General features: G+C 45.8%; 2 protein-coding genes across 11 annotated transcripts in view; both read left to right on the top strand.

Annotated features, from left to right (window-relative positions):
- LOC309351883 (uncharacterized protein) overlaps positions 1-23,498 on the top strand; it is a 140,825-nt gene that overhangs the window by 7,047 nt on the left and 110,280 nt on the right. Inside the window, exon 2 of one of the 2 annotated variants that reach the window (XM_081880040.1) lies at positions 2,962-10,041. The exons of the other annotated variant lie outside the window; for it this stretch is intronic. Within the exon in view, the coding sequence (XP_081736166.1) occupies positions 3,184-4,545 (1,362 nt within the window). The 5' untranslated portion in view covers positions 2,962-3,183 and the 3' untranslated portion in view covers positions 4,546-10,041. Of the gene's footprint in view, positions 1-2,961; positions 10,042-23,498 lie in introns of those variants that run through there. 2 annotated transcript variants of the gene reach the window in all.
- LOC309351806 (uncharacterized protein) overlaps positions 1-23,498 on the top strand; it is a 152,476-nt gene that overhangs the window by 98,133 nt on the left and 30,845 nt on the right. The window lies entirely within an intron of this gene.

The raw sequence follows: 23,498 nt of genomic DNA, 5'->3' as shown, positions 1-23,498 counted from the left end.
TTGATCGTGGTTGGAGGACTTGACCTGGCATATGTGACAGAGGCTTGGTTGGATGAAGCAGATGGGCCTGTCCTTGCCTCTGCTTGCCCACCAGGTTTCTCTTACACACAGCAACCCAGGTCATGTGGGCGGGGAGGGGGGGTTGCAGTGATTTTTAGGAAGTCATTAGTTTGCACCAGGCGTCCTATTGAGAAGACCCAGTTTTCTGAGTGCATGTTCTGGAAGTTGGGCAATAGGGGCAGTACAGGATTCCTTTTGGTGTACCAACCCCCCCCCCCCGCTTCATCAAGGATTCCCTGCCCGAGCTGCTTCAGGTCGTGGCGGATGTTCTCCTGGAGACACCTAGCTTGGTCATCCTAGGGGATTTTAACATCCATGCCGACACGACCTTACAAGGGGCCGCTCGGGACTTCGTGGAAAGCATGGCCTCCATGGGGCTGTCCCTGAATAAGTCTGGCCCAACCCATAGCCGCAGACATGCCTTGGACCTGGTGTTCACCTCTATGGATGTGGGTGATCTGACACTAAGTAAAAGTGAAACAAAAGAAGTGCCATGGTCAGATCACTTCCTGGTGCAACTGGACTTCTCCGCGACCCTTCCCCTCTGCAGGGAGGTGGGACCGATTTGGATGGTCTGCTCCCACCATATAATGGATCCAAATGGTTTCCAGAGAGTGGTAGGAGATGCTTTATCCCATGATTCCCTGGTGGCCCGCTGGAATGTGGAGTTAACCTGGGCTATTGACTGGCTCCGAAGCACCCTCTGTGATTGCATGGAGCCCGAACAGCCCCGTAGTTTTCCACGGATCTGAGGGCAATGGAACAATCGTTGAGACGGCTAGAGCACCGGTGGCGGATGACCCATTCTGAATCTGACCAGGTTAGAACTGAATGTTGAGCCTACCAAGTGGCGGTAGTGACGGCGAAAACTACTTTCTTCACCGCCTCTATTGCATCTGCAGAAAACAGCAGCAGGAGACTTTTTCAGGTGGTTCGCAATTTAGCAGAACCACCTGCTCCATCAGGGCTCAGTACGGCCCACATGATCTCCTGCAATGATTTTGCAAAGTTTTTTTACAGATAAAGTCGCTCAGATTCACTCAGGTCGCTCAAGTCGCTCAGGTAGACTCCACCGTGGCATCAGGGCCGGGGCGGGAAAGTGCTAGAGTCTGTCTAGTCAAGTTGTGTGGGATCAATTCCAACCTGTTACCCCCAAGGATGTGGACAGACTGCTTGGACGAGTGAAACCAACCACTTGTCTCCTTGATCCTTGCCCATCCTGGCTTATAAAAGCTAGACAGGAAGGGCTGGGCGATGGGCTTCGTGGGGTGGTTCCCTCCATGAGGGAGCCTTTCCAGACCCGCTGAAAGAGGCAGTTCTTAAACCGCTTCTTAAAAAACCATTTTTAGATGCGGCCACGATGCCCAACTATCGCTGAGTCTCAAATCTTCCATTCTTGGGCAAGGTGATTGAGCGAGTAGTTGCTGAACAACCATTTGGATCCCTTCCAGTTGGGATTCAGGCCTCATCATGGGACTGAAACTGCCTTGGTCACACTGGTTGATGATCTCTGGTAGGCTAGGGACAAAGGTTTCCTAGTTCTGCTGGATCTGTCAGCGGCCTTTGATACCATTGAGCATAACATCCTTCTGGACCGTCTTGAGGGGCTGGGAGCTGGGGGCACTGTCATACAGTGGTTCCACTCCTTTCTCCTGGGCCGTGTCCAGAAAATGGTGGTGGGGGATGAGTGTTCAGACCACTGGGCTCTCACTTGTGGGGTGCCTCAGGGTTCTGTACTCTCCCCCATGCTTTTCAACATCTACATGAAGTCGCTGGGAGAGATCATCAGGGGGTTTGGGCTGGGTGTTCATCCATATGCGGATGATACCCAGCTCTACCTCTCTTTCAAATCAGAACCAGTGAAGGCGGTGAAGGTCCTGTGTGAGTGTCTGGAGGTGGTTGGAGGATGGATGGCGGCTAACAGATTGAGGTTGAATCCTGACAAGACAGAAGTACTGCTTTTGGGGGACAGGAGGCGGGCAGGTGTGGAGGATTTCCTGGTCCTGAATGGGGTAACTGTGCCCCTGAAGGACCAGGTGCGCAGCCTGGGAGTCATTTTTGACTCACAGCTGTCCATGGAGGCGCAGGTCAATTCTGTTTCCAGGACAGCTGTTTACCAGCTCCATCTGGTACGTAGGCTGAGACCCTATCTGCCTGTGGACTGCATTGCCAGAGTGGAGCATGCTCTGGTTATCTCCCGCTTGGACTTCAATGCGCTATACGTGGGGCTACCTTTGAAGGTGACCCAGAAACTAAAACTAATCCACAATGCAGCAGCTAGACTGGGGACTGGGAGCGGCCACCGAGACCACATAACACCGGTCTTGAAAGACCTACACTGGCTGCCAGTACGTTTCCGAGCACAATTCAGAGTGTTTGTGCTGACCTTTAAAGCCCTAAACGTCCTCGGTCCAGTATACCTGAAGGAGCGTCTCCACCCCTCATTGTTCTGCCTGGACACTGAGGTCCAGCTCTGAGGGCCTTCTGGTGGTTCCCTCACTGCGAGAAGCAAAGTCACAGGGAACCAGGCAGAGGGCCTTCTCGGTAGTGGCACCCTCCCTGTAGAACGCCCTCCCACCAGATGTCAAAGAGATAAACAACTACCAGACTTTTAGAAGACATCTGAAGGCAGCCCTTTATAGGGAAGCTTTTAATGTTTGATGTATTACAGTATTTTAATGTTTTTCTGGAAGCTGCCTAGAGTGGCTGGGGAAGCCCAGCCAGATGGGCAGGGTATAAATAATAAATTATTATTGTTGTTGTTATTATTATTATTATTTCATAAAAATTGGGAACATGGGTAGGAAGCGGGGGAATGTAGGAGATGTGTGAAATAAGAGAAGGGCAAATAGTGTTTGATTTGTTCTTTTCCCTTTGTTCTCTTCCTTGGAATCCAAAAAGGACTTCCTCTCTGCCCACTCTGAAGAAGGTGTTACAGAAGAATGTCAGAATTCCAGGGGACAGGAATAGACATTGAAATGTGAGAAATGTGGAATATGCTTCACTAAATGAGCACACATAGCTCACATCAACAAACTCACAGGAGAGAAACCTTTTAAAGATTTGAAGTGTGGAAAAAGTTTCACTGATAGTGAAAAACCTAGAATACATCAGCGGACTGCCATGGGTAAGAAAGGATTCCAATGCAGGGAGTGTGGGAAGAGCTTCAGTCAGAGTGGAAGCCTTAAATTACACCAAAGGACTCACACAGGGGAGAAACCATTTAAATGCATGGAGTGTGGAAAGAGCTTCAGTCAGAATGGAAACCTTAGAATACATCAACGTACACATACAGGGGAGAAACCGTTTAAATGCATGGCTTGTGGAAAGAGCTTTAGTGATGGTGGAACCCTTAGAAAACATCAACATTTTCACACAGGAGAGAAACCATTTAAATGTATGGAGTGTGGAAAGAGCTTCAGTTTCAGTTCAAACCTTAGACAACATCAACGGACTCACATTGGGGAGAAACCATTTAAATGCATGGAGTGTGGAAAGAGGTTTAGTCAAAATGCGCACCTAACTTTACATCATCAAACTCACACAGGTGAGAAACCATTTAGATGTATGGAGTGTGGAAAGAGCTTCATTCAGATTGGAAACCTTAGAATACATCAACGGACTCATACAGGGGAGAAACCATATACATGTATGGAGTGTGGAAAGAGCTTCAGTCACGATGCAGGCCTTAGATCACATCAACGGACTCACACAGGGGAGAAACCATTTAAATGTATGCAGTGTGGAAAGAGCTTTAGTTACGATGCAGGCCTTAGACAACATCAACGGACTCACACAGGAGAGAAACCATTTAAATGTATGGAGTGTGGAAAGAACTTCAGTCAGAGTGGACACCTTAGACAACATCAACGGACTCATACAGGGCAGAAACCATTTAAATGTATGGAGTGTGGAAAGAGCTTCAGTTTCAGTTCAAACCTTAGACAACATCAACGGACTCACACAGGAGAGAAACCATTTAAATGTATGGAGTGTGGAAAGAGCTTTAGTGATAGTGGAAGCCTTAGACTACATCAACGGACTCACACAGGGGAGAAACCATATAAATGTATCGAGTGTGGAAAGAGCTTTAGTAACACAGGATATCTTAGAACACATCAACGAACTCACACAGGGATGAAACCTTTTCAGTGTATGGAGTGTGGAAAGAACTTCAGTCAGAGTGGACACCTTAGACAACATCAACGGACTCATACAGGGCAGAAACCATATAAATGTATCGAGTGTGGAAAGGGCTTCTGTCAGAGTGCATACCTTAGAATACATCAACGGACTCACACAGGAGAGAAACCTTTTAAATGTATGGAGTGTGAAAAGAGCTTCAGTTATAGTGGAAACCTGAGAGTACATCAACAGACTCACATCAGTAAGAAACGATTTAAATGTATGGAGTGTGGAAAGAGCTTCAGTCAGAATGGACACCTTAGAACACATCAGCAGACACACAGGGCAGAAACTGTTTAAATGTATGGACTGTGGAAGGAGCTTCAGTCAGAGTGGAAGCCTTGATTTATGTCAACAAACTCACACAAAAGACAAACCATATAAATATCAGGAAAGTAGGTAGAGGTTCAGTCCTAGTGGAATCCTACATCTACAGACTCATGGACAGGAAGAACTTTAACAGTTGACACCCTACAAACCCATCAACCCTCAAAGAGGAGAAGCTGTTTAAAGGGAAAGATTGCAGAAAGGGCTTTAGTTATAATGGAGTGTTTAAGGAACATCTAAGAGCCAGTGTGGTGTAGTGGTTAAGAGTGGTTCGTAATCTGGGGAACCATGTTTGCGTCTCCGCTCCTCCACATGCAGCTGCTGGGTGACCTTGGGCCAGTCACACTTCTTTGAATTGTCTCAGCACCACTCACCTCACAGAGGAAGGGAAAGGAGAATGTTAGCCACTTTGAGACTCCTTCGGGTAGTGATAAAGCGGGATATCAAATTCAAACTCCTCTTCTTCTTCTCAGAGTGAAGAACCCATTTAAATGTATGGAGTGAGGAACGTGTTCCTTTCAGAGTTTACTCTTCTTCACAGCAATGAACTCAGCAGAAGATCCATCTTCAAAGCATGTCATGTATTTGTTCTGGTGTTTATATGTAAAACTGTATAGTAATGAAATAATGAAGGTAGCGTCTCACAATAATGAGTATAATTTTAGATGTAAGGTACCTTTTGATAGTGAGGGGGAGAGGGTGAATCTGTATTTCTGGTGGTGAGTGAGGATTAGGGCTGGGCATATATTGATCTCATCCTATACCAGTTTCTAGACTACATTGTGATAACCTTTGGAAAACAATGGATATGGCAATACATCACAAATCACAGTGTGTGCTTCTGGGATGCACATTTGCCTCATAGCAGCCGGCAGAAAGCTTTGCTTCATGAAGGGCTTCTGGTTGATCGCTCGCCATCACAGTCGGAGATCTCTTTATCGGAGGAGACCTCGGTATATCAAAGGCAGGGGAAACTCCTCCAGCACAGCAGACCCCCGGGAAAACCTCAAATCGAGCATTTTGAGGACATGGAATCTGGCAGGTGTCAAAAGTGGGTTCCCCCCTCCCTGGAAAGTTCTGTTTTTGAGCTCCGAGAACGAGGGGGTTGGAGCTGCGACACATTGGACAAAAAGCTTCCTGTGATTAAACGAAGCTGCGAGACTGTGAGGCATTAGCGGTCAATTCTTCCAACATCAAAAGGACTGTATTGTGTGTACCTTTTACTTTTGGATTATATATGGCTAATGTAAGGGTTGTGCTGACAAGCTAGCGGAGATAATGCTCTGGGCACACAGCCATCTCTGTACAAGAGATTTATTGCTAAGCTTCAAAGCAGTTACAAGAGTTCAAAAACACACTTCATCTCTCGGAGTCAGATGAATCGTCTGACTTTTTTTACGCCTCCCCCAGCAAGCCCATTTCCTGAGTCCACGCCTCTTCCTTCCTCTGCTCTGTGAGTGGCTGGTTCCCAGTACTGGCTCCCCCCTCCCAGCTTCCTCCTCTGACGTGGAAGAGAAACTGCTAATTACTGGCATGGGCTCTCTGTACTTGCCTCTCTGCTTCCCCCTCAGCTCTTTCGCAGCCTCCAATTCCCTGACAGCTAACTAAGGACCTGACCTCAAGAGTCACTAAATCAGAGATTTGCCCAAGGACTTGTTCTGATCATAGTGCTGTGTTGACAGAGTTAAAATTGTCTCTACAGGGTACTTTTAGATGGCAGATGAATGATGTTTTACTGAGAAATGAATTGATCGTCAATAAAGCTCAAAAGACCCTAAAGGACTATTTTGAATTGAACCTGAATCCTGGAATTGAAGCAAGGGGTGCAAGTAAAGTGGTAATGCCAGGTATTTTGATTCAACAGAATTCTATCAGAATGAGCAAAAGGAAAAAGTTCTGTCTCAAAGGAGAAAGAGAAAAAGCTAAGATGTAACCCAAAAAATCAACAGATTCAAAAGGAAATTAAACCATTACAATCTTAGTCTTCACAAATAGTAAACCAAGAAATTGAATGGAAAATTATATTGATGAAACAAAAGACTTTTGCATCGGCAAATAAATGCAGAAAATTATTGGCTTGGGGACAGAAGGACAGTACAATAATTAATATTATGGAGGATGGTAAGAATATTGAGAACCCAACAGAGATTAGAAAATGTTTTCAAAAGTACTATAAGCAGCTTTACAAAAAGGAAAAATGGATAAAATGGAACAGTTTTTGGACAAAAATGGATTGCAGAAAATTCCAGCGGACAAAACAAGCCTACTAAATGAACTGGTTACAAGACAAGAAGTTGAAGGGGCAATTAGAATCATAGAGTTGGAAGAGACCACAAGGGCCATCGAGTCCAACCCCCTGCCAAGCAGGAAACACCATCAGAGCACTCCTGACATATGGTTGTCAAGCCTCTGCTTAAAGACCTCCAAAGAAGGAGACTCCACCACACTCCTTGGCAGCAAATTCCACTGTCAAACAGCTCTTACTGTCAGGAAGTTCTTCCTAAGGTTTAGGTGGAATCTTCTTTCTTGTAGTTTGGATCCATTGCTCCGTGTCCGCTTCTCTGGAGCAGCAGAAAACAACCTTTCTCCCTCCTCTATGTGACATCCTTTTATATATTTGAACATGGCTATCATATCACCCCTTAACCTCCTCTTCTCCAGGCTAAACATGCCCAGATCCCTTAGCCGTTCCTCATGAGGCATCGTTTCCAGGCCTTTGACCATTTTGGTTGCCCTCCTCTGGACACGTTCCAGTATGTCAGTGTCCTTCTTGAACTGTGGTGCCCAGAACTGGACACAGTACTCCAGGTGAGGTCTGACCAGAGCAGAATACAGTGGCACTATTACTTCCCTTGATCTAGATGCTATACTCCTATTGCCCAAATGAAAATAGGCAAAGCACTGGGACCTGATGCTTTAACTTCCAAGTATTATAAAATAATTAAGGATTGGCTGATACAACCATTGATGGATGTTGTAACAAAATATTAAAGGGGGGCAAAGCACCCGAGTCCTGGAAAGAGGCCTTCATCACTCTGATACCCAAACCAGATACAGATAGAGCTCAAGTAAGGAATCAACGACCAATTTCCTTGTTGAATGTGGATTATAAAATATTTGCAAATATTTTGGCTACAAGATTGAAGAAGATTTTGAATTAGCACATATATAAAGATCAGTCAGGTTTTTTATCTGAGAGGCATATGAAAGATAATATTAGGAATGTGCTGGAAAGATTAGAGGCAAAAAAGAATCCTAAAGCAATGTTTATGTTTATTGATGCAGAGAAAGCCTTTGATAATGTTTCTTGGAGTTTTATGAAACAGAACTTGTGTAATATGGGGATTTTTTTATGGTCTTAATGCAATTTACTTGGAGCAGAAAGCAAAAATTATAATTAACAATGTGGTCTCAGAAGAAATTAGGATTGAGAAGGGAACCAGGCAAGGGTGCCCACTTCCTCCCCCCCTGCTTTCTATTTCTGTCCTAGAGGTGCTGCTGAATATGATAAGGAATGATGAGGAAGTTAAAGGCATAGTAGTGGGAACTGAACAATATAAGTTAAAAGTCTTTGCTGATGATTTGATATTGACTTTACAGGACCCTGAGATCAGTGCAATCAAAGCACTGAAGATAATTCAACAGTTCGGACAAGTTGCAGGTTTCAAATTGAATAAGAATAAAACCAAAGTTTTAGGGGGGGGGAAATAATGATACAGTACATGAAAAACTTAGTTTAGAGGAACCCACAGGGCTGAAGTTTGTGACAAAGGTGAAATACCTGGGTGTAAATATGACTGCAAAAAAATGCATTTGTACAAAGACAACTATGAAAAGTTATGGAAAGATATCAAAAGAGATTTGGATATTTGTACAAGGTTGAAACTATCTTTGCTGGGCTGAATTTCTGCGATAAAGATGAATGTATTGCCTAAGGTGCTATTTTTGTTCCAAGCACTCCCTATCATTGATAAGTTGAATTGTTTTAAGGAATGGCAAAATATATTATCTAAATTTATCTGGCAGGGGGGAAAACCCAGAATTAAGTTTAAATTATTAACAGATGTAAAAGAGAGAGGGGGGTTTAAGGATTTACTTTGAAGCTGCAGCCTTTTGCTGGCTGAAACAATGGTTTTTATTGGAAGATACAGATGTTTTGGATTTAGAAGGTTTTGATAATGTATTTGGTTGGCATGCATATTTATGGTATGACAAGCTAAAAGCTCACAAAGGATTTAAAAATCATATAATTAGAAAATCTTTGGATGATGTTTGGATAAGATACAGGGATTTGTTAGAAAGGAAAACACCCGGACGGATATCACCATTGGAAGCTAAGACCCATAAAAGGTTGAATATGAAAGATATGTGGTTGAAGTATAATGATAGTTTGATGGAAGTAGGGGACCAATTTAGATTAAAATCTTATGATCCGTTGAAAGATAAAGTAGATGATTGGTTCCAGTACATCCAGATAAATGAAATGTTTAAAATGGATAAGAAAATTGGTTTTCAAACAGAGAAATCCAAACTAGAAATGGAATTATTAGATACAAAAACAAAATACCTATCTAAGATGTATAATTTATTGCTGGAATGGCATACGAGAGATGAACAAGTGAAATCTGTAATGACTGAATGGGACAGAGATGTGGGGCACAATATCATGATGGTGGATTGGGATAAATTGGGGAAAAAGGAATCGGAAGAAACAAGATTTACCAACTATCGAAGAATGGCAGATGAAGATGATGGACTATATGGAATTTGCCAAACTGACTGGGAGACTCCGAGACGAGAGAGAAGAGATGTTGGAAGAAGATTGGAAGAAGCTTAAGGAATATTTGAAAAAATATGTTAATATTTAAATCTCAGAATAGTTCTGGTAGTGCATATAGGCTGTAGGGTTAGAAGTAGAAGATAGTGTATTTTAAAATAATATTATTTGTAAGCGATAAAATGTGAAGTTAATTTAAGTGTGATAAAAAAAAAAAGATGGTTAGAAACTATGATATATGTAAACTGCTAAAAAAGAAGTAAAATGAAAATCAGATAGGTGGGACTTGGGGAAGCCCACCTAACAATGTTTAGAAAAATAAGGATAAGAGAATAATCTGTTTGCATTGTTTGTTTTTCTGTTTGTGTTCTTTATTTGTGTTATAAAATGAATAATTTTTTTTGAAAAAAAGAAGAAAGCTTTGCTTCGTGAAGCCCCTGCAGATGCCGAGTTGCTGACTTCCCTCCCAGGCGACAGGAAGCGAAAGACACACCTCCATTGCCCTGCGTCCTTCCAGCCTCTTTCCTCCCTTGCTCCCTTCTGCCGGTTTGTGTGCCTGACTTAGGTATCCTGTGTGCTGTATGATTTTACTGCTGAAACTGGATTTGCTCTCAGGAGCAAAGTTTTGTGCCTCGCTGGGGACCCAGTGAGAACTGTATGCTTTGAAAGCTCAGTAAACTATTACTGAAGAAGTCTTGCTGCCCTGGAGTTGCTCTACTCAAGCATGCAAGACGGTTTTTGCACCAAACTCTGTCACCCCCACCCCCACCCCATGATCTCCAAGCACTGCTTCTTCACCAGAACTTCATCCCTGCCTCCTAAACATTCTGGAAAAAACTTGAAATGCTGTAATTTAATGGGAGATTTTCCCCCAAGCCTAATTGCAAGAGGGGAACAGAGGGGCTGCAGGGACCAGGGAAGTCTCCTGATGGGCCCATCTTCATTCTTGAACCCCATGGGGCAACCCCAGAGCTCCTGCTTATTCTGGGGTTTGGGGAAGATAGTACTTTTCCATAGTCCCAGAAGTTTTTATTCAGTCATGCTGCTAGGGAGTTTTCCTACCAGAGGCCCACAGTGCATATTGCTATCATACTGATTTTACTTTTGTTGTTGCTGCTGTTGTCTGGACTGGGAGGGGTGCAGGGGGTGGGAGGCACCAGTCTGGGGTACCCACAAGGAAAGAAGGCTCAGATCCTGGGGGCTGGTGGTGGGATGGCGATGAGCAGATAGAGGGAGAAAAGGGAGCAGAATGGGAGGAGAGGTGTTGCAGGCTGGAGGAAACGGTTTGGTGAGCAGGAAGAGTCTGGGGCAGAGAGCAGTTCAGGCTCAGAGGGAGGAGAGGAGGGGGCAGGAGGCCATCAGAGGAGGCCATCAGCTGAAGCATCCAGGGAGACTCCTCCTCCTGCTGTGACCAGCTCCCCTCTCCCCTGGTCTCCTAAAGCACACAGAGAGATCCATTTCAGACCCCATGAGCCTGTATATGACATTAAGAGGTATTTTTTTGTCCCAACATACATCACTTTAATCTCATTGACAATGAACTGTATTTTCTGCCCATTCACCCCATTTGGAGAAGTCCTTTTCGAGCTCCGCTTTCTGCTCCTCTCCATTCAGAGAACTGTCCGTTTACTCTCTTGGTCCTTCAGAAAGAGGGCTGCCTCAGACAGAGGGGGCACATTTCTTCTAGGGGCACATTTCCGGGGTCCCCACGGTGCCCCCAGCCTGGGTCCACTCAGCCAGGGCAGCTGCATTTTGTTTCGCTGCAGGTGAGCCTGCCCCATGCAACTTGGGGTCTTAAAGGAACTTTGATGGGGGCAGAGGGGTCGCAGCTTCCCCACACTTGTGAAGGAGCCATGGGGGGGGGGAGGCAGGTGTAATTGGGGGGGGAGTAGTGTGGAGGAATGAGCGAGAAGGAGCTTCTGAAGCCTGTGCTGCCCCCTCCCTGCCTGCTCCCTGAAACTTTCCTGAGCCTCTCCCCTTTTCATTTCAAGGATTGGGGGTCCCGCACAGCCCTCAGGGCACCTCAGTATCTTGGGGGGGAGCTATTTTGTTTGCTGAGGGCAGGGACACATTCCTGTCTCATTGTGGGGTGTCAGGCTTTTAGGTAAGAGGCTCAGGTGGAAAAGCACTGAGAAGGAAAAAATCCTGGGGTGCTGATTTCCTCCGCTGCCCAGCTCCCCAGGGGGCCCAGGGGGCCACACCCCGCGGTCCCTCCGGGGTCAGCAAAGAAGGAGAATCCAGGCAAGTTAAAGGGGCAAAACAGTGGTCAGTAGACCTGATCTTTATTTGTTGCAACAAGGTTCAGCCACACAAAGAGTAGGAACCCCGAGAATATGGTGGCATGAACTTTTAAGAGTTTTACCCCCTTTCCCATAATGAATTATCCAACAACTTCATCAATAAATGACATTGGGCTTTTTCGGGGGTTGTTGCTGTTGGCGTTTTGTATTTATATTTTAGATCTTGTTGTGATTCATGTGGAAATTGTTCAGTTGTTCAATCCCAGCATTCCAAACTAACCCCATCGCCGTCTAGCAATACCTAAAATTTACTCTTCTACTGTAATTACCATTAATATATTAATGTCATTGATACATGTGTACACAACTTTAAATACAAACACCAAGACATTGCACTGAAACTTTCAGTAAATGCACATGCATGCACTTTCCAAGAGTCTCATTCGAGAGCCAGTGGGGTGCAGTGCTTAAGAGTTTTGGACTAGGACCTGGGAGCCCTGGGTTCAAATCTCCACTCAGTCATGAAGCTCACTGGGTGATGGCTTCACAGCCTAACCTACCTCACAGGGTTGTTGTCAGGATTAAACGATGAGGGGGAGAACGACTTTACACCACACTGAGCTTCTTGAAGAAACAGGTGGTATATAAAGGTATCCAATAAATTTCACTAAGAAGAAAGGTAAGATTCTGCTCTTAGGCAAGACAAATCAGCTGCACAAATATAAGATGGGGGATACCAGGCTTGCCAGTAGTACATATGGAAAAGACCTGGGGTCTTAGTGGACCACAAGACTAACATGAGTCAACATCAGCGAAATAGGCTGTTATTCTAGGCTGCGTCCAAAGAAGTCAAGTGTCCAGATCAAGAAAAGTAATAGCCCCACTTTCTTCTGCCTTGTTCAGACCACACCTTGAGTCCTGTGTCCAGTTCTGGGTGCCCCAGCTTAAGAAGGATTTTGACAAGCTGGAAGGTGTGCAGAGGGGGGTTGACCAAGACAATTAAGCGTTGGGAAACCAAGCCTTCTGAGGAACAGGAAGGGCTGTCAGGTGGAAGATTGAACAAGCTTGTTTTCACTGGCTCTGGAGGCTGGGACCCAAACCAATGGCTTCAAATTAGAGATGCCTTTGGAAGGTTGTGGATTCTCCTTCCTTGGAGGTTTGTTAGGAGAAGTTTGAAGGCAATATGTCATGGATGCTTGAGTTGAGAGTCCTGCAGTGGGCTAGACAACCCAGGAGACTCCTGCAGGTCTAAAATTCTATGATTCTCCCCTGTATGAACTCTTTGATGGGCCATGAGCTTGGTCCTCTTACTGAAGCTCTTTCCACATTCCAAGCACTGATATGGTTTCTCACCACTGTGAATTCTTTGGTGGGAAATGAGGTTGTCTTTCCGGGTGAAGCTCTTCCCACATTCCAAGCACTGATAGGGTTTCTCCCCTGTGTGAATTCTTTGGTGGGAAGTGAGATGGGCTTTCTGGCAGAAACTCTTTCCACATTTCACACATCGATAGGGTTTCTCACCACTGTGAATTCTTTGGTGGGAAGTGAGATCGGCTCTCTGGCAGAAACTCTTTCCACAATCCAAACATCGATAGGGTTTCTCCCCGGTATGAATACTTTGGTGGGAAGTGAGACTTTGCTTCAGACTGAAGCTCTTCCCACATTCCAAGCACCGGTAGGGTTTTTCACCTGTGTGAATTCTTTGGTGGTGAGTGAGATTGACTCTCTGGCAGAAACTCTTTCCGCATTCCAAGCACTGATAGGGTTTCTCACCACTGTGAATTCTTTGGTGGGAAGTGAGACTTTGCTTCAGACTGAAGCTCTTCGCACATTCCAAGCACTGATATGGTTTCTCCCCTGTGTGAATTCTTTGGTGAGAAGTGAGATTGGCTCTCTGGCAGAAACTCTTTCCACATTCTAAGCATTGATATGGTTTCTCACCACTGTGAATTCTTTGGTGGGAAGTGAGACTTTGCTTCTGGGTGAAGCTCTTTCCACAATTCACGCATTGATAGGGTTTCTCCCCAATATGAATTTTTTGGTGGGAAGTAAGTCTAGCGCTCACAGTGAAGCTCTTCCCACATTCCAAGCACTGATATGGTTTCTCCCCTGTGTGAATTCTTTGGTGAGAAGTGAGATCGGCTCTCTGTAGGAAACTCTTTCCACAATCCAAGCATCGATAGGGTTTCTTCCTGGTATGAATGCTTTGATGGGTAGTGAGATGGGCCCTGAGACTGAAGTTCTTTCCACATTCCAAGCACTTATAGGGTTTTTCACCTGTGTGAATTCTTTGGTGGGAACTGAGATTGGCTCTCTGGGAGAATCTCTTTCCACATTCCGAGCACTGATAGGGTTTCTCACCACTGTGAATTCTTTGGTGGGAAGTGAGATTTGCTTCCGACTGAAGCTCTTCCCACATTCCATGCATTGATAAGGTTTTTCACCACTGTGAATTCTTTGATGGGAAGCGAGACTTGCCTTTTGGGTGAAGCCCTTTCCACAATTCACACATTGATATGGTTTCTCCCTGGTATGAATTCTTTGGTGGGAAGTGAGATGGGAGCTCACAGTGAAACTCTTCCCACATTCTGAGCACTGATAGGGTTTCTCACCACTGTGAATCCTTTGATGGACCATGAGATTTGCCCTGTGATTGAAGCTCCGCCCACATTCCGAGCACTGATAGGGTTTCTCACCTGTATGAATTATTTGATGGGCTGTGAGATGGGTGCTCTGACTGAAACTCTTTCCACACTCTCGGCATTGAAATGGCTTCTCCCCCCTGTGAATTCTCTGGTGTTTACGGAAGGTTTTGCTTGTATTAAAGCTTTTCCTACATTCCAAGCACTGATAGGGTTTATTGCCTGTATGAATTATTTCATGTGAAATGAGATGTGCACTCTTACTGAAGCTCTTTCCACATTCCAGGTATTTCAGTGGGTCTTCCCCTGTGGGAATTATTTCTTGTAAAGTGAGGCTTTCATTCCAACAGAGAGTTTTTCCCCATTCAGAGAACTGAGAGGGTTTCTTCCCAATAGCATTTCTTTGGTGGGTAGTCAAATGGGAGCTGTGACTGAAGCTCTCTCCACACTCCAAGAGTGGCAATGACTTCTCCACTGTGTGGATTCTGTCATGGGCGTCCTCGTTCTCAATTTCCAAATCATCACCACCTGCAATGAAGAAATGGATTAGAGCTGCAGGAAGAAATGGAGTGCCACTGTATTGAATATTGATCTCTAACCCTTGTGATAGAGGAAGAATTCCATGCATCAACACTGCTGACCACACACTAGAGGTGGTCAGTGTTAGAATCAGAGATAGGACAGCTAGAACATAAAGAGGACCTCAAACCTAGGTTATGGGCTCAAAAATGGAATGTCTAGGTGCACTCTCTTATGACAAAAATACAAAGCTGAAAAGGAATGAAGAGCAGCTAAAATAATATGTTCATTTTTCACATGGTCTAGTCCTTCCCCTGCCCACCCCCCTGATTTTTTAAGAAGGTCTTCTCACGGAACAGACAGGCAAGGCGAGAACAGAGAGAGAAGTTTTGAGGAAAGGGAGGGATTGCTCTATTACAAGGGGGTACTGTATGTGCCGAGGGAAGAACTGCGGGCCAAAATTCTTAGACAGCATCACGGCAGCCTGACTGCAGGGCATTTTGGTCAGAACAAGACTATGTACTTAGTTACCAAGGAATTCTGGTTGCCCAAAATAGAGGAGGAGGTAGAGGAGTACGTTAAAGGCTGCGAAGTCTACCAGAGGGCAAAAGGGGAAAGGACAGCACCTGCCGGGTTGGTGCAACCCTTACCCACCCCTAACAAACCGTGGGAAGTGATAGCCATTGTCAGAGCTGCCCGAGGTCCCAGCTCACGAAGGACCAACGCCAGTTCTTGTTATATACAAAAGTCTTTATTGAAGTTCAGTTTCCATTTCAAAGCCGTGGCGCGCAGCTCTACGTCTTGAACTCTAGACCGCTGAAGCTCCGTCTGAATCTCCTCCCCCCAGACACCAGTTCAAGACTCTAGCCTTGCTCCACCTCTTCCTCTGCTCTTTCCTCCTCTGGGTCCGCTTGTCCGCTGGGGTCTTGCCCTTTCTGGACTCTTCTGACGCTGAGTCCCCTGAGTCTTCCCCCTGCCTCCGGCGGGCTTTAGGACCTGGTTCCCAATCCGGGCTTTCTGCTGTTCCGCGCGCCTGTACATTCGAACTTGGCGCGCGCGCCCAGCCGGCAACCTTTCTCCTGACCGTTACACTGCTCCTGTCACTGCTTCCCCCTTCGGGAGTGCTAGCTGGACTTGACTTCCCCTCCGTTCCCTCACTCTGCGATCGAGGCGTGGCCAGCCCTGACTCATCCTCTCTCCCTACTGGAGGAGGCGCTGGCCCTGACACATGGGACTCTTCCCCCCCACTCCGCTCTGGTGGGGGAACTGGTCCTGATCTCCCGCTGCTGCTTTGGGAGTCTCCACTGGCCCCTTGCTTCTGGTGTGTCCCCCCTGGGACCCACCTTGCCCTGGCCATCGGCGCCCCCCTCTGGGAATCTTCTGAACCGCTGGAGAAGCTCATGGAATCTCTCGGGCCACTGTCATACTCCCCTACGCTGCCCTCAGATTCCTCCCCTTCGCTCTCCGTTTCCTCTCTCCCCTGTGTCTCTGCTCCTGAGCCCCTGACAGCCATGGATTTTATTACTGACCTACCAGCATCACACAAAAAACCCCGGTCATTTTGGTGGTAGTAGATGTGCTAAGCAAAACGGCTCTTTTTGTACCTTGCACTAAAATACAGTGGTACCTCGGGTTAAAAATTTAATTCGTTCTGGAGGTCTGTTCTTAACCTGAAACTGTTCTTAACTGGAAGCACCACTTTAGCTAATGGGGCCTCCTGCTGCCGCCACACGTTTTTTGTTCTCATCCTGAAATAAAGTTCTTAACCTGAGGTAATATTTCTGGGTTAGCAGAGTCTGTAACCTGAAGCGTGTGTAACCTGAAGCGTATGTAACCGGAGGTACCACTGTACCTTCCGCTCAAGAAACAGCAAGGTTGTTTGTAGACATTGTTTTCAGGTCGCACGACATGCCTTCAAGGCTGGTCACAGATAGTGGAAGTCAGTTTACTTAGTGTTTTTAGAGGATGTTGATGGAGTTGTTACAGGTAGAAATAAGTTTCACCTCAGCTAGACATCCTCAGACAAATGGACAGGCAGAGAGGGCAAACGCTACCTTGCAACAACACGTGACATGCGATGTGAACTACCAGCAAGGGTAGAGAAATTGAGCCTGGCAGAGTTCACCTACAATAAGGCAATGCACGCACCCACAGGTATATCACCACTTGTAGGTTTCAGATCCTCAGAAGACAACAAAGGCGAGACAGATGGGGGGGCTTAGTGGGGGGTGATGTCCCGGGACAGACAGGGAACGCCCTTGGGTCAAGGGAAGGGGGAGTATCAGAGCAGGGACAGTCAGACAGGGAAAACAGGGAAATGGTGGACGAAGTAGGGGAGGAGAAGGTGGAGAGCAGTCAAGCGGTGTCAGGGCTCTGCGATGCTGGAGAGCCCTGCCACCAACCAGGGAGTTCAGGAACAGAAGGGGAAGAGGTGCCTTCGGCACAGGCGAGGAGAAAGTTAAAACCCAGGGATCAAAAACATCTCGTGAGATTCCCACGTCTGCTGTGTTGGAGAAGGAGCCGAAGGAAGCCACTCCCCGAATCTGACTCGTCGGATTCCGATGCATGATTTTGAACTGTAGCTGTTTGTACATATGTAAATAAAGAACTGTAAATATCTCTCTGAGTGAGCAGAGGGTGTTTATTGCGAAGAGCAGACCCCACCTTGACAGGTCTCTCCTTTGGCCTTCAGAAGTGGGGAGCCAGAAAAAGGTCCTCCTTTCCTTCCACTCTGCAGTTTTAATCTGAAATCTTAGGTGCAGTACTGCGCGCAGAGCAAGTGTATTGGCAAGGCAAATGTCTTGCTAACTCTTCAATGCCAAGAGGAAGGCCTATCAGGATTGTGCGTTGAGCAAGCAGTTTGTGAAGTGAATTGTGGACAATTACAACCATTAGGGGGGGAAACCCTCAATGACTTCCACAAGCTCTGTGCCAGGAAGATTTTGGGCAATACAAGGCAGGACAGTGTCAACAAAGATGTGTTCTCCTGACCTCAAATTCCCAGCATGTTCCCACTTCATTCTCAGCAATGTCTATGTTGGCTTGATCATGTCCAAGGTCAAAACATGCTGATAGCCCTTCATTTAAGGTGAGTTTGGGGGGTATTAGAATCCCAGGTGCTGCAAGTGGCCCTGTAGAGCTCCCTCAAAACTAGGGAGGCTTATCACAGAGAGATATGTGTGGAATTTCCAAAGAGAGGTTATGATCCACAAGGGAGCCTTACTGAGAGAGGCCACGATCCCACGATTCTCCTCCATGACTTCCTTATGCAGAGCTCTCTGGTCTGGATCCAGCAACGCCCATTCCTCATATGTAAAATGAACAGCAACATCTTCAAAGCACACTGGACCCTAAGAGAGAAAGGAAAAGGTCCTCTTTAGACAGCACTAAGGTGGTCTGCTACACATTGGCTGTTTCTTTCTGCTCATTAAAAGGGGGGAGGAGAAGGGGGGGAAACCCCATTGTGCAACTGATGCGACAAGATAGGTGAATCCTGGGAACTATTTTTGAGGCTTGATAAACTGCTTAGAAGCCTATCATAGCATTCAATGATAACTCTACAAGTAAAATGACAATGACTTATGAATGATCTTATTGACCTTCAGAACAGGTGGCTGTTCCCTATTCTCAGCCCATTAAGCTTCTCGAACGGCATTCTCAGCCTCTTGGCTTCTGTCCAGGTTGCCCTTGACAAAGATGCCTTCAGAGAAGCTTGGACAGAAGCCAAGAGGAGGAGAGAGATTCCTTGGGGGCCAGAGGCACCCTGGCTGCCCCACCCCTCAGCCCCCTTCCCCACAGGGCTCCCTCCCTCTACCTGAGCTGCTTCCACAGCCGTTGCTTCTCCTTCCCCACCAGGAATAGATGGAAGAGGAGGTCTTGCTGGCATCATCTGGTCACCTGTAAGAGACAGAGGTAAGTGGGAAGTGCAGCCGCTCTCCAGAAAGTCTCACCTTCTGACTGCATCTGGACATTTGGACCCATTTCATAATTTAGTTGGGTTAAAAAATACATCTCCCTCCTTGGTGCTCTTGGCCCCAAGTGTCTCCCCCCCCCAAAAAAGGAAAAGAACCCATAGATTCGTTTTGATATCCACAGGAAGGGACCAAAAGGAGAACGGACTCCTTCCTTACCCAGCAGCCTCTCTCTGGTGTCCAGCGGAGTCCTTTTGGTCTCAGAAGAATCTGGGCCCACTTCTGCAAACAGATCCTGTTTCTGAAATAGCAGTGAAGATTCAAAACAGAGAATATGATGAAGGGTTAGAAAAGGAATGACAGAGGCAAAAACTGAAGGGCAATCTGATAATATTCAATGGCTGCTTTTCAAAAAAGGATGGAGAATACTCTCACTCATGTTTGGAGCCCCTTTGGAGTATCCAGAGGAAAGTCTCTCTCACCTGCTGCTCTGCCTGCTTCCTCTCCTCTGCCTGACTCAGGAGGAAACCTTCGGCCAGGGCCACCGCCTGGGAACTGGTCTCTGCTCCACATTCCCGCACCCAGCTCTCCATCTCCAGAGGAAGAACAGCCAGGAACTGCTCCAAGATCACCAGGTCCAGCATCTCAGCTTTCGTGTGCCTTTCTGGCTTCAGCCATTGATGGTAAAGGTTGTAGAGACGGCTGCAAACTTCTCGAGGTCCTTTGGTCTCCTGGAAGCAGAACTGCCTGAACTGCTGGCTCTGCACCTCTGAGCGGAGAGTGTCCTCCTCACCCAGGATCTTCTGCACAGTTTCCCCCCAGAATCCCCCACTGCTCCCAGTTCTGATGGCATGGCCTCTTCCTGCTTCAGGGCCAGCTGAGTTTTTCTCATCCATCTGTGCTCTCAGGAAGCCTCCAAGAGACATGAAGGAACCCCTTGATCTTCTGCCAAGCTCTGTCTGTCCGAATTACAGGTCCTTGCAAATTCTACAAAGCAAATACATCGTTCTGTTACAAAACTGACATATTGCCTGGAGGAGGAAAATGTTCTGTGAGGAAGTATGTATGAGTCTTGGAAGAGCCAGCTCTGGACTGCACCACAACCCAGACCCTGAGGTTTCTTCAAAAAGGAGAAGGAGAAGTAAATCTCCAGCCCTCCTTGAGGGAAAGTGACCATGCAAAATGTGCAGGGAACTGCTGGTCTTTCTGAGAGATGAATCAGCCTGGTTGCTCCTGCCTTTCAGAGTTTTCAGTCAAGGAATTTGACTCTTCACAGAGGCACAGTCTTAGTTACTGATTCACAGGAGTCCTGGAGCCACTCTGTCCGCCTCAGCTACACATTCACAGCAACAACACAAAGCCACTCTACTCAGCTACTGAGGCCCACAGAGAGACTGGCTACTTTTATAGGGAGACTGAGTCATCACTCGAGATGAATCCTGAGTCACAGTGACGCAGCAATTGGCTGTTAACCGTTAACAGCCAGCAGGCTTGAAAGATGTAGACCTTACTGCTCCTGCTCTCAAGAATCTTTGTCTCATGACAGCCTCCTATGGGGGAGACAGAGCAGAGAAGCCCCCCATCGCCCTCTCCTCCTCCTCCTCCACGGATCGGCCTCCTCCTCTGTGAAATCTGAGGGCTCCTTTGGACAAAAAAGGAGGACACCAGCCAGGGATACCAGAGCAAAACAGCAGCCAGTAGGCTTGGTCTTGATTGAAGACTGTCGCCACAGGACTCCCACCTGCCCCCAGGTGAAACAAGATGGAAGCCCCACACAAAAGAGACCCCAAACTTTTATTAGTGGGTGGCGCTAATAAACCACAGAGCCTAGGGCTTGCCGATTGGAAGTGAGCTCCCGTTCTTTGGTCCCTGCTCCTGCCAACCCAGCAGTTCAAAAGCATGTCAAGTGCAAGTAGATAAATAGGTACTGCTGTGGTGAGAAGGTAAATGGCGTTTCCATGCGCTGCTCTGGTTCGCCAGAAGTGGCTTAGTCATGCTGGCCACATTGTAGCACCCTGCTTGTGGTTAACGCTTAGCTGGAATGAAATATTCAACGCAGCAATAGAGAAATTAAAATAGTAATTTATTTGTCAGACAAATAAATAAGAGGCACAGTGGTACATGGTTACCAAGCTCTGGCCTGCCTCCTGCCATTCTGGCCAGCACTTATATTCCCTTAATCCAGCCCCCTTTGCTCCTCCTGTGGCTGCCTCTGTCCAATCAGCCTGGTTGAAATTCCTATTGGCTGTTTGCTAGAACCAATCACAAAAGATACACCCACAAAAGATACACCCACTTCCTTGCCCTTATAAGGGAGACAAAGAGCTATATATATGACATATAAGTAATAATATATCTTACATGGAATCTTAATTACCAGCTCACCTCTTGCCCTCCTTGCCCTATTGCCTTCTAAAACAAATGTTTAATCTTACATTTTTATGTTCAACAGATGTCAAGGATCTTGAGTTTCACATCAACATTGAAAGATTTCCTTCATTTAATGTTTCTAAACAAAATGCCTGACAACTATATATCAAGACTGCTTGGATGGCGTCTTCTGTCTGGCGGGGGGGGGGCTGGTGGCTGACTTAATTTCAGGATAAATACAACTCTTACAACCATATGAAATAAGAATCTAGCATTCCTTAAATCCTTTGCATAATTACATTTAAGCCAATATATTTAAGCTAATATATTTCATACATTTATCATAGGTAGCCTCTTAAAAGAATAAAGCTTTTCAAAGTAAAAAGGAAGAAACTCAGTAAAACACAGCTTTTAAAAGAAGCCTCTTCAGTGTACACCTCCCCCTTTCCAGCCTCAAAATAAAATAGGAAGAAGCTGCTTCTTCTGCCAAGCCAGTTGCCTTTCCAACATTTAACACATTTTAACCTTTTTAACTCTCTCAGTTTAAGAAACAGCTTTAGAAGAGACTTTTCAAAAATGTTCTCTTTTTTTCTAGCTAAATGTTTTTCCCCATTTGCTCCTGGCCTTTGAACCTTAGAAAGAAGATCTGGCTCATTTTACTGGGAGGCACATTAGTATTATCTTACCCCATTCCTAATGGTGTTTTTTCAGCCTTGGGGCAGCATATGTAATTCTCCCTTTTTATGACTTTGAGAATTGTTTTTCTACTATAAATCAATGGGGCCCTCTTGTCTTAGGAGAATGGCCAAGGTTTTCTCTGCCTGGCATGAAACATTTGAAAATCCTTTTTAAGCTCATTTTTAAATACAAGCCTTGATTGAAATATATAGAAGCTTTGATAAAAATGCAGGCTTATGGTTAGGTGCCTCATTCCCCCCTTTCAAGCTCAAGGACCTTCATCCCAAGTGTCCTTGATAGCTTGACCTTCATCATATTCCTGAGGTAAAGCTCTGTATAGGGCCATGATATGAGGTAGAGTTTCATTTGAAACCATCTTGCTAATTGTACTTCTAAAACATGAAATGATACATGGCATCATACATAAAACCAATACTACTACTGTCAAGAAAAACAAGCAAGACAATAGTATCCCTTTGAGTCCTGTGACATTAGGTAACCAATTGGTGAGCCATCCCATATCCCATCCTTCCCATGTTTGTACTGGGACATGTGCTATATTCTCCATCTTTGTGGCCAACACACGGATTGCCTCACCATTATCAGAAATGTTAAAGCAACAGGCATTCCCTGTCAAGTTCAAGACTCCACATAGGCCTCCTTGCCTGGCAAGTACATAATCCATTCCCATTTTCAGCTGCAAAATGGCGGCTCTACTTTCATCCAACTGTTGTGCAATAAGTCTCAAACTCTGGGCCGTTGCATTGGTTACAAGTTCCACTACTGCTTGCAATCGAATTATTCTGTTTAGATTATAAATAGGATCCCGTGCCCCTTGTATGAGCTCACCAGGATTCCAGGAGGCAGGATCATAATAGGCTATAATGCGCTCTGGTGGCCAATCATCAGTACCGCTCCAACTTTGGGTACTTCCTCCTGCTATATGAGAAATATCAGCATTCCTTCGTGTTCGCCTGGCCGAACTAGTGGGCATAATCCACATTGGTGGTAATACCCAACCCAAGAAACAAGTCCCACTCCATTTGGAAGGGAGTTTCTTGTATGCCCATTCTCCACATATCCACCACAACCATCGGGTCTGAGGTTTTTGGTACGGGGAATACAGAAGGCGAAATACCAAAAGGGGTAGAGAGTTCACAGTGCAGTATGTTAGATTGCCTTTTTCTGTCACAGTTATGTTCCACACCACTTTCCATGCGTGAATAAAAGGAGGTGCACAGGGCAAGGTATTCCGAGTTCGATAGGTAGTACCGTGTGCCCAGGTATGACTATTCTTCTTATAATCCCAAGTATAGTGACAATGAGAAGAGCCTATCATGGGAGAATCAGCTGCATCTGATGATTTATGTACACAGAATTCCCCTTGTACAGGTATAACTCGTAATGGTTTAGTTGAGTTCCATCCGGGGAAATTCTGTATTTCAGTTTGGTGTGGCATTTCGCTTACCATACCAATAGCATCTAATGGTATCGGTAATAAGGGCATACCTCCCTCTGAATCATCTGGCCCAAGAGAGCAAACAAGGCAATTGGTCCTATTTGCAACATTAGCTACCATTTCAGCTAAACCTACCCACATATTGTGGTCATGGCTGAATCCATATTTAGCCAATTTGGTCAGATTCAAGGACCCTTCCCCTTCCCAAGGGATCAGGATTAATAATAAAATCATGTTGATGTCTAGTATATGCATTCCTTCCACAAAAGATTACCTTATTGTGATAGCAAATAATTATTAGCCCCAATATAATTCCCCCAGTGACAGAAA

This window comes from Podarcis erhardii (genome assembly GCF_964252035.2).
Source record: "Podarcis erhardii genome assembly, chromosome: 10".
Classification (NCBI taxonomy): domain Eukaryota; kingdom Metazoa; phylum Chordata; class Lepidosauria; order Squamata; family Lacertidae; genus Podarcis; species Podarcis erhardii.
This window is presented reverse-complemented; position numbering and strand designations above follow the sequence as displayed.